The sequence below is a fragment of the Geotrypetes seraphini genome, chromosome 3 (assembly GCF_902459505.1).
Source record: "Geotrypetes seraphini chromosome 3, aGeoSer1.1, whole genome shotgun sequence".
Lineage (NCBI taxonomy): Eukaryota > Metazoa > Chordata > Amphibia > Gymnophiona > Dermophiidae > Geotrypetes > Geotrypetes seraphini.
In genome coordinates this window covers 92915728-92927939 of record NC_047086.1, presented here as the reverse complement: position 1 = coordinate 92927939, position 12212 = coordinate 92915728, and the positions used below count along the sequence as shown (strand labels likewise).

General features: G+C 40.1%; 1 protein-coding gene across 2 annotated transcripts in view; it reads right to left on the bottom strand.

Annotated features, from left to right (window-relative positions):
* The window catches only part of LPIN1 (lipin 1), a 225662-nt gene that overhangs the window by 35314 nt on the left and 178136 nt on the right, over nt 1-12212 (bottom strand). For both annotated transcript variants that reach the window (XM_033937853.1, XM_033937854.1), the window contains 2 exons: nt 8437-8581; nt 300-448 (listed from right to left, as the gene is read on the bottom strand). In XM_033937853.1, coding sequence (XP_033793744.1) covers nt 300-448; nt 8437-8581 — 294 coding nt within the window. The remainder of the gene's footprint in view (nt 1-299; nt 449-8436; nt 8582-12212) is intronic.

Here is a 12212-nt window from a genome sequence, read left to right as displayed (position 1 = left end):
GAGGGAAATAGAGAAGGGAGGATAGTATATACTGTCCCAAAGTTTTGTTTTCAGTCTCCACCTGCTGGTCATGATTAGATATATACCCATTCGTAAAGTTAACCTCTACTGGTCTGGAGAGTGCTAAAGAAGAACTATTTACAGACTTCTTTTTGCCTGACTTTGACCATTTAGCCGTGTATCCATCATTAAAATGAGTGCACAGTATAGTACTATAAAACTATTCACTGGATAAATAATGCTTTAAGCAATAAAAAAAAGGTACCTTAAAAGAAATCATTAATTTAAGGAGTACATACCGAGTGATAGTTCCATCAATATCAGAAATAATAATTTTGTCATCCCAGTTCCATAGGTAAATGGTTCCTTCACACCGGCATGTACCTTGGTACTGTGTTGTAACACTATAGACAACATCATTAGGGCCATTCTTCAGTTTAAGACTTCTCTGCAAAGAAATATATCATAAATTACAATTAATAAAGTATATTACTGCCTATTTGAAACAGCAAATAAGCAGCACAAACTGTCAAATCAGTTACTTAAAATATGCCAACAGAGTCTTTACCATCCTCACCTCCTACTATAAACCTCAAAAAAGTGCCTTTACTGGGATACAAATCAAAACATCTTGAAAAACTTTCCTCAGTGTCACAGCTGAAAAACACCAAATAAAATAAAAAGTATGTATAATAATTCTATAAACACATGCACATGCCATGAAAAGACATGCTAAGAATGTCATGCAAATCAGTTATTTAAAGAAAATAATAGGATTATGAGGACATTTTCAAAGGTATTTATCCAGGTATATACACTGTTTCACGAAGCTCGTACTTTCTGGCATATTTATTTATTTAAAAAATTTATAGCCCGCTCTATCTCAAGCATTCTAGGAAGGGTACAAGCAATAACACACACAATCATATGTCTTTGTTGAGTTGGGAAGGAGAGGATAGAGGATCAGAAAATAATATTCATAGACTGAAGAGGTTATTTTAGAAACAAAGAAACATGATGGCAGATAAAGGCCAAATTCAGTCTGCTTATCCACAGTAACCATTTTCTCCGGAGGCAAGCAGGGGATATGCAGGCACACTTGGTGAAATCCTCTGACTGAGCCTGGGTGCTGGTGCTCTCCCCTAGCTACTAAGTAAGTTTTGAGCTTACTGGGCATGTGCAGGGGTCCCTATACCTAAAGCCTCTCCCCTTGTCAGTTTTTTCTTCAGCCGCTCCTGACAGGTCGCAGCTCTCCCCTCTCTTCCCCACAAGAAAAAAAAAAAAAGACATATTCAATTTAATATTAGGTTCGTTCTTACCTTCCCCCTTTTACTAAACCACGATAGCAGTTATTAGTGCAAGGAGCCATGCTGAATGCTACGCGTGGCTCCCTGCACTAATAACTGCTATCGCAGTTTAGTAAAAGGGGGGGGGAGGGTCGTTAGGGAAAAAAAACAACAACAGGAGGAACAGGAACTAACCGAACAAACAGGAGAATAATCTTTTTCCTTAAAAAAAAAAAAAAGACCGGAGAGGAGACAAGAGAAATACTTTAACGTTGGAGTTTTTTTTTTAGTTCAAATAGTTTTATTGATTTTATAAAAGATGAAATACAAAGCCAACAATATGGGTGCTCCAACAAGGAACACAGTATAACAATATCATTAACAAATGTGAAGTGCGTCCATAATTAAACAAGAATCACAAATGATTAAATGCATCAGAAATAAAATAAACAGGAGAGAAGACATAAGTTCAAGAAAAGGAGATAAAACACATTATGTGATATGTTCTAACGATGTACCATATTAATCAATCTAATTGTTCCCATCATAAAATAAATAAAAGAGATTGAAAAGCAGCGAACACTACTCGACAACAGTGCCGGTTTTTATTGGCTCGTACTAGGACCTTGAGGCCGCTTTTTCCCCATCAGAAATACCGCAATGGACGGCGGTTCTCGGAAAGCGGCTCTTCGCACCAGAACTTCCAAGAAGGCATCGAAGCTGCCCAATGTGCTGCTTGCCCTCAGGGCCCTCAGGGCCTTGTCTCAGTACCGCAAAGGGAGGGAAGTCATTTGCCACTGAAGCGGTCAGAGAACAAAAAAATGGAAGACTCAGGAGGCCAATGAAAAAAGCTCCCAGTGCTGGACCATTGCACTAGTCCTTCACTGCCAGCAGAATCAACAGCACAGATCTCAACTCATGACTTGGAAGCAGCTACACTAATTCCTGAGGTTTCAGTGAAGGCTCCCATGGGCTCAGTCTCAGCCTTGCAGTCCTCTCCTGGCTTGAATCAGAAAACTTTATCCTCTACTTCAGGAACTATTTCAAAACACACTAAATGCAACTCTAAGTCAACAACTGGGGCTTCTCCAACACCTCCCCTTCAAGACAATGTTTCTTCTAAGAATCTCTCTCCAGTCTTGCGCCATTTCTTCCTTTTCAAGACTCAGAGTCCATTCAGTCTGTTTCAAAAATTTTTCCTTCTTTTACAACGGTTTATGCAGGACAGTGGTCGCTTTGCTTTGGCAGTCTCCTCCTACTCTTTCAGTTTTGGAGGCCCAGCAATGCTCAGCCTGTTTGGAACAAATTCCTTCAGAGGACCATATGATGTCAGGTTCTTTAGTACCACCTCCAGACATGACCTGCAGTCCTTGCACTCCCGTCTGCTTCTCTCCAACAGAAAGTGCTCCTTGCGTTCAATTACATTACATTAGTGACTTCTATTCCACCAATACCTTGCAGTTCTAGGCAGATTATATTACAAAAGAGGATAACTGGACATTTCCAGGAAAGTTACAGGTTGGGGTGCTAATTACACGGTTGAGACTTTGCTGGGAAATTTACAAGATTGGGAATAATTAAGGAGATGTATTAGTTTGTTTTGATAAATTTTCTGAATAGCAGGGTTTTAATTTCCTTTTGGAAATTAGTCGAAAATTTCAGAAATTAATTTCCTTTCGGAACCTAGTCAGTCCTAGTTGTCAGTATGTTGGAGAGGTTGTGATCTAGTTTTGCTGCTTGCGTTGCTAGTAGGCTGTCATACATCTTCTTGTGCTATCTCCTTATCAAGAAAGGTATAGCGGCATTAGAAAAGGTTCAAAGAAGAGCAATCAAGATGATAAAGGGGATGGAACTCCTCTCGTATGAGAAAAGACTAAAAAGGTTAGGGCTCTTCAGCTTGGAAAAGAGATGGCTAATTGAAGTTTATAAAATCCTGAATGGAGTAGAACAGATACAAGTGGATCGATGCTTCATTCTGTCAAAAATTACAAAGACTAAGGAACACTTGATGAAGTTACAGGGAAATACTTTTAAAACCAAAAGGAGAATAGTTAAGCTCTGGAACACATTGCCAGAGGTTGTGGTAAGAGAAGATAGCATAGCTGGTTTTAAGAAAGGTGTGGACAGTTTCCTGGAGAAAAAGTGCATAGTCTGTTATTGAGAAAGACATGGGGAAAGCCACTGTTTGCCCAGGATCGGTAACATGGAATGTTGCTACTCTTTGGGCATTGACCAGGTTCTAGTGACCTGGATTGGTTACCGTGAGAATGGGTTACTGGGCATGATGGACCATTTGTCTGACCCACTAAGGCAGTGGTCTCAAACTCACGGCCCAGTGGCCACATGCAGCCCTTATGTTTATTAATCACAAAAGTAAAATAAAAGTTTCTTGATCATATATCTCTTTAGCTATAGCCAAAAGGAAAGATTTATGAACTATATAGAGTTTTACCTCATGCAAAATTGTCATTTCTTTAATAAGACATTAATTATTTTTTCTGAGGCCCTCCAAGTACCTACAAATCCAAAATATGGCCCTGCAAAGGGTTTGGGTTTGAGACCACTGAACTAAGGCTATTCTTATGTTCCCTTCCAGGCTGGTCAGATCCGGATGCAGTTCCTAATTCGGATTCTGATCAACCTCCTCAACTGTTACACTTTATGCAGCCAGATCCAACAGAAGAATACTCTTATCCAAAATTTTTGCAGAAGGTATCTTCTCTACTTAGTCTTAGTGAAGCGACGACACCTACAGGCAGCAAGGATTTCCAAGCTATACTTCAATCCTGTAAGACTCCAATAAAGGAACTGGTTGCTCTTCCAGTACATCAAGTTCTACAGGACCTCTAGTTAGCTAATTGGCAAAAACCCCTTATCAGTGTCCACAGCTTCCAAGCGTTTGGAAATGAAATATAAGTTCCAAAAAGCACCTGGTCACGACCTTCAACAGCTCAATGAGAAACAAATGAATGATCCCTACATATCAACCACTTGGAACTGCTTGCAGCGTGTTATGCTCTGCAAGCCTTCCATCCTTGGATTTACAACAAATGTTCTACATCAACCAGGTTTGGGATCTCTCCTACTCTGCAGAGAGGAATATCGCCTGTGGAGCTATGCTCTGACACTTTGGGTCCATCTACAAGCAGTATATATTCCAGGAGAATACAATATCCTCGCGGACTCCCTCAGCAGGAAACTCAACCCCTCACCAGTGGACTCTCAATCTTTCCATTCTGCAGCAAATATTTCTACACTGGGGAACACCCACAGTGGATTTCTTTGCTTCTCCAGAAAATGCCAACTGCAACACTTTTTGCTCTCTTCGTCCAGCTCTTCAAGCAAGGGATGCTTTCTCCATTCATTGGGGGCACAACCTTTTCTTTGCCTTCCCGCCATTTCCTCTCATTTCACTCACTTCAGAAAGTTACCAGAGACAATGCTCACATCATACTCATTGCTCCTCACAGGCCCAGACAAATCTTGTATCCACTCCTGCTAGACCTTCTGTATGCTCCCCCAATTCCCTCGGGGGGGGGGGGGGGGGGTTCATCCCTCTCTTCTCTCCCAGCAGAATGGTCAATTACTGCATCCCAATCTCCACAGTCTCAGTTTGACGGCTTGGAAATTGAAAATTCGCTCCTAACTCATTTTCCACTTTCTCAACCTGTGAAGACAATTCTTCTTGCAGCAAGGCACCCTTCCACTAGAAAGTCATATCAATCTAAATGGAAATGATTTTCCATCTGGGCACACGATCACCAACAGGATTCTCTTTATTGTCCAGTTGACTATATTTTATCATATCTTCTACATTTATCAAATTCTGGTCTCAAATCAAACTCTGTCAGATTTCATCTAGCAGCTATCTTGGCCTATCTATACTTTTGTGCACAGTAAACCTATTTTACATCATCCTCTCGTTTCTCACTAATCTTCGGCCTCTACTATGAGACCCTCCTCCAGCGTGGGTCCTGAATTTGGTATTGGATCAATTAATGCAAGCTCCTTTTTGAGCCATTTGGATCTGCTTCTCTTACGTTCCTTATATGGAAGGCAGTCTTTCTCACAGCTTTAACTTCATCCAGAAGAGTTAGTGAACTTCAAGTACTAGTCACGTATTATCCTTATCTACAATTTTTCCCCAATAGAGTATAATTACGTACTCATCCCAAATTTCTTCCTAAAGTTGTTACGGACTTTCATCTGAACCAAATTATAACTTTGCCATAATTGTTTCCTCTTCTGCATTCTTCTCCAGCAGAGCAAAGTCTCCATACATTAGACTGCAGAAGAGCATTACTTTATCTCAAGGCAACTACTCAGTTACACCAGACAAACCAGCTCTTCATTTCCTACAATTCAGCTACCTGAAGAAAACTGGCATCAAAAAGAGCTCTCTCATCTTGGATAGCACAATCCATCAATTATTGCTACACAAGAGCGCACCTACAACTGCCTGGATCAATTGGAGCTCATAAAACACGAGCTACAACTTCTTCAATAGCAAATTTAAAATTAAATCCCATTCAAGATATCTGCAGGATTGCAACTTGGTCCTCAGTCCATACTTTTATGAAGCACTATTGTCTAGATCAGAACTTAGCACAGGATGTCAATCAGTCTTATAAAACTTGTTTGCACTGTGACTATTTTTACCTCCACCCATCTCCTTCTTCAAGCATGGGACTCCTCACCAACAAGTGTGCCTGCAAATCCCCTGCTTGTCTCTGGAGAACGCAAAGTTGCTCACCTGTTAACAGGTGTTATCCGTAGACAGCAGGGGAATACAGCCGCACTTGCCTGCCCTCTATCCCCTTAACTCAATTCCTTTCCTTGCTAAAGACAAAACTGAGAAGGGGAGGGGCTCTAGATGTAAGTATTCCTGCACATGCCCAGTAAACTCAAAGCTTACCTAGCTAGGGGAGAGCACCAGCACTCAGGCTCAGTCAGAGGACTTCACCAACAAGTGTGGCTGCATTCCCCTGCTGTCTACAGAAAACACCTATTGCAGGTAAGCAACTTTGCTATCTTTTCCTCTCTTTAAGAGATCCCACGTGGCTATCTCACGCTTTCTTGATTTCAGACACAGTCTCTGTCTCCACCACCTCTTCCAGGAGACTGTTCCACGCATCTAACACCCTTTCAGTAAAAAAAGTATTTCCTTAGATTACTCCTGAGCCTATCACATTTTTCCATGTGGAAAACCTGGTAGATACACAAGTGAAAAAGTGAAATAGTGAAGTGTAGTTTTGACCACTGTTAGGGGTGGAATGTTTGAAACAATATTTGAAACTGGGTTTCTACTTGCATAAACAGGTTTTTACAAACATATGTGTCTTTGAAAATTGTCCTAATAATAATAATAATGGACACAGCATTATACATCAGACAACAGAGACTGGTCTAAAACCCAGATTAAAGGAAGGTTATTCAGGATTTAATCATGCTTGGGTAAATCACTTAGGGCCCCTTTTATCAAGTTGTGCTAGAGATTTTTAACAAGAGCCAGCAACACTCATAGAATTCCTATGAGCGTCTGAGCACTTACCTCGTAGGTCCACGCAAAAAACTTCTAGCACAGTTTGATAAAAAGGTGGGTTAACCTACTATTGTCCATGGTATAAAAACTTAGATCATGAGCCCACTAGGGACAGAGAAAGCATATGCATATAAACCTGCATTGTATCTTCGCTATATAATCACCCATGCCGAATATGTACAGTCCCCTGCATTGTAAACTGCGCTCAACTGCATAGCACATTCCCTTGCACTGTATCTTCGCTGTGTATGTACAGTCTCTTACATTGTAAACCGCTCTGAACTGTTTGTGGTACTGCGGTATACAAAAATAAAGTTATTATTATTATTATTATTATAAGTGGAAAATCACTTTGGTTGTACCACAGAAAAATGATATATCAAACCTATGACCCTTTAACTTTTCAAAATCCAAATCTAATTACATATGGAGGGGCATTTTCAATATGACATCTGAATCTGAGTTTGGAGATTTTGCAGAACATGTATAATAACCCAAAAGTGAACATGACCATTTTCAAAACAAGAAAATGTCCATTGTTTTGTTTCGAAAATGGCCATTTCTCAGATATGTTTGTCCTCAGTGTGTCTTATCTTTTTGAACCATTATCGGAAAAAAAAAAAAAGTCCAAAAGAAAATCATACAACACCATTGGGATATAGGAGGAGCCGGCATTTTTAGGAGGCTAGCCATAGAGACATCCCAGCAATCAGTGGGGCACTGCAGTGAACTTCACATTTAAAGTCCCAGGTACACATCTCACCATAACCAAAACCATAACCCTCCAAACCCACCCAAAACCTACTGGACCCAACTATACACCATACCAATAGCCATTATGCCTGAAGGTGTTGCCTATATGTAGGTACAGTGGGATTAGGGCAGGGTTTGGGAGGCTCATATATTTTTCCATAAGTGTATTAGTTAGAGGAGGGTATGGGCCTAAGTCCCCCATCTCTAAGGTTCACTACACCGCCCACTAGGCTACTTCAGGAACCTGTCTGCTGCTCTAATAGGACTGGCCATAAAATCTGAAGCGTTCATACAGGCAGGTATGTACTCTTTCATTCACATCCTTTAGAGTGGTAGGCTGTCAGTAATCACTGGATGATTGTAGGGGATCATGCTTGCATTCCTTCAGTGGTCATCTGGTAAGTCTGAACACCTTTTTGGCACTTATTCATTGTTAAAACAGATTTACCCTCAATCATCCAAATTGTGTCCTGCACATATTCTAAAATGTTCATTTATTGCAGAAGAATGTCCAGATAATAAGCTTGCTCTAGTCCCGCCAAGACCACACCTCTAACATGCCCCCTTGAGATTTAGACGCACTGCAGATGAACAGTATAGAAAATGGGTTTTGAAAACAGCAAATTGGAAGGGTTTGGCAAGAACAATATCCATCTGCTTCTTTATGCCACTTTTTGGACATTTTTCTTTTTTGAAAATGAGCCCCTTATTCATTGAAGATGTCAAATAGTTTGTTGGAAATTTTTTGAAAGCCCCCAGAAGGGATGAATCAGCTGTTGGTACAATGAAAGATATTAATGTATCCAATAGATAAGAACTAACTCAGTAGAATGAAAATGGAAAAAAAAAACTCACAAGTTGGTCAGAGGTAAGCCGCAGAGTCTTTTTGTAAGTTATTCCAGATGATGATGCAAGATGGCTTTGGTTTGCCTGAAGTGAACTTATGTTCTGTTTGGTTGCCCTAGGATCTTCATCACTTGATGAAGATTCATCTTTTATTCTGGAATATCATGTAAGAATAATGTGATCACTCAATAAAAGCATTTGGCTATCCATTAAAAATACATTAGTAATGACTCACTAAGTTAATTGCTCCTCCACTTCAAATAATCTCTCTTGGGGAACCAATTAAGGCATAGCTTGAAACATATTAATGAATTATCATTGCTGAATTTTCATTCATGCACATATCCATTATGCACTTTGTTTCTTTCAGTAATTCATTTGTTTACATAGCAGTCATAATGCAAAAGCTTAAACATAAGATATGGATAATATTAGAGGCAATTGTAGAGACCAGAAGCAAGAACACAGCATCATCAGTAGCTGAGGAGAGAAAGAGATACTAAAACAGGGAGGAAGACAGAGTGAGACTGCTGGAAACTGGTTGTGGAAGACAGACTGCTGGGAGCCAGCTGGGGAGAGAGAATGAGGATGATGGGGCCTGAGGGGAGTGAGAGAGAGGAAAGAAGTCTGTTTAGGTAATAAAAATTTTACATTTCAAGGGTCCTTGAAAATTCTGAAAAATCACTCAAGAGCTTATTTTGAGTTTTAATATATTTGCACCTCTTTCTTGTTCCTGAAGACCTTGATCAGTTTTATTAGCCAAAAAAAAAATCAAAGTTACTCACCTGTAGCTGGTGTTCTGAGGACAACCGGATACTTATTCTGACTGATGGGTAACATCATTAACGAAACTCCAGTTTGGAGATGCTCTCATGGACTTCATGGACTTCTATTTTCTAGATGTCTTTAGAAACAGATGCTATGCTTATGTGCACCTTCCTGAATGCCACTGTTACACAGGACCAGGTCAGTCAAATATAATAGCTGAGAGAATGCAACTCCATGGGAAGATGGACAGGGCAGTCAGAATAAGCACCCTTCTATCCTTACAGAATACTTGCTATAGGTGAGTAAATTTTCTATCTCTGAGGACAAGCAAGATGAAGTATTATGATTGATGGGATTTCCTAACTACTAGACTCAGCCTTGAAAATAAGCTCTTTAATATTAAAACAACATGCAAACTAGTCAAGTGAATGATGCACTAACATTGCTTCCTGATGCACAAAAAATGTGATCACTTTTAGCGATTCAAAAAAAGCAACTGGTCAATATATGCATATATTTATAACATACATCACAAAAATATTGCACCCTCCAACAATACAGGACAAAAAATCACCTTTCTTTCCAAAAAAAGGGAGAAAAGACCTCAGTGTCTAATAGGGGCTTTATAGGCTTCCCACATAGACAGGCTAGTTTTAAACAGCATTTAATCCTAGCAGACACATTCTTGGTCAAAAAAACTTCCAAATCACATGTGAAATTCTATTCTTAATTTTTCTTATAGTTTTCTTATAATTTTCAAATTTTCTTCTTGTTTTCAAAATTAGTCTCTTACATTGAGAACAGTTGTTTTCAAAATAGAAGCCACTTATCTGAGTATTGGTATTCAAGTGTAGTCCTGGGGTTAAGAAAGCAGGAGAAACTGCTCCATGGAAGAAAAGCTACCAATCATCCAAGCTAAATATTCTTCCAAAACATCCAACAGGGCCCCCTGTTTTGCAAAAAATGCTTCTTCGGGGATTTGCTCCTGCCTATCCCAGGCTGCTGGTTCAGTTTTAGTAGGCAGCTTCTGCTGGTGCCTTGGTCTGCTGGTGCTCTTGGTCTGCCTGCTCTCAGACCCTCTCCTTCTGCAGTCCTGTGCTCTCTGCTGCTCTCATCCCTGCTTTTTAATGGGCACAGAATCTGTGTGTGTGTTACACATGCACAATATCTGCCTCAATAAAAAAAAAATGTGAGCTGAGTCCCCCCCAATGACCCCCTCCAACAGAGAGATAGGAGAGATGCCCACTCCCTCCTCCCACCATGAAAAACCACTGTGCCAGCCAAAATTGTCAGGAGGGTTGCCCATTCCCTCCTGCAACCGGATGCTCCCCAATTCCCCCCTTACCTTTGTAGAAGTTGAAAGAAGGAGAGGTATGCTCAGTCCCTCCGGCTCCGAGGCCTGCCAGTCCAAAATGATATGCCTTCCCCTCCTTGGTGCATCATGTGATGCATGGGGAGGGCCTAAGGCCCTGATTAGATCAGATACCTTAGGTCCCTAGGAGTTTTAAAAAGCATATCTAGAAAAAAAAAAATAAGTGGATTCAAATGGCTTGATTGTGGAAAAAAAAAAAATGCCAACCAAGGAGCTCTGGTCCTAAGAGGGCTGGAAAACACCTGGCTAAGGAAAGAAAAGGGGGAAAGAAGGTACTGGTCCCGCACAACACTTACACAAGTAGGGGAGAAAATTTAAAAAACAAAAACAAATTATAAGGTGAATTGTCGGATTCTTGAACTGAGATGAGACAATGAGAAGCATCCTCATAGAAAATTAAAAGCTGACCTGGTCCCAAGTGATAATGGTGGGCAGGAAGACATGCACATGTACAGTAGCTGCTTCTAACACTAGGATGTGAGTCCATTCTGGGACTCCATCGGTGACATCACCCATCAGTCAGAATATCACATCCTGTTTGTCCTCAGAGAGTACCATTCTTCGTAACTTTTCTGTTTTGGCCTGGCCAACTGACTTCTCTGGTAGATCCAGCCATGTTGCAGTCAGCCTCAACCTTAATGTCCCTGCTAAATGACTGACTTTTCTTTCACCCCTTCCAATTAGATCCAAAGCCAGATTTTCTTGTTAAAAAAATGGCTATGACTGATTCATTCAGAAAGGCTAAATTTTCCAGTACTTGTTTAGAGCTGTACTGAATAACATACTTTATTACATGGCCAAATACTGAATATGAATAATGGGCATTGATATTTAATATAACAAATAATTAAAGAAACAATGTGAAATCAGAGATCAAGTGTTTATTTCAGTAGGATTTAGCACCATAGAGCTCCTTGAAATTAAATTGCTGTTCAGCAGAATGCAAATAATGTATTTGGGTCCAAATCAAATACGAATATTCAGTACAGCCCTACTTGTCATGCCATCCCACAATACAAGAGTCCCTAGGTACACTCTCTTAGTGATTAGACGTTTTTAACTGAGTTTAAAGGTGCCTACTGGCACCTAAAAAGACCAGTTATGTACAGAAAATTTCTATAAATAAAGCAGTGTTTAATCCACAGAAATGGGATTTAAAAAACTGTCTGCCCTATGCATTGGTAAATGTAATGCATAGTTTTACCCACAGTCAGGGGAAGAATTCCTAGGGCAGAGATTGGAACAATGCACATACAGTACATCACCATCTCTTTAATTTTTTTTTTAATGATTTTTATTGATAATGCAGCCAAAATCACAGCAAGAAACAAAAATCATAATACTCCATCTCTTTGAAAAGGTGACTAAAGTCATCAGAAACCCCCCCCCCCCCAAAAAAAAAAAAAAAAGAGCAACCAAATTGTAATACAATACAGTAATACCTTGGAATCCAAACGCCCCAGTATTTGAACAATTTGGAATCCGAACAAAAAAGTCAAGCAAATTTTGCCCCGGAATCCGAATGCTACTTTGGAACCCGAACGTCCTGCACATTTGTTTGTGTGTGTTTCTGCCCCGGAATCTGAACACTGCTTTGGAATCTGAACGCCCTGCAAGTTGTTCGTGTGTATTTGTGCATACGTTT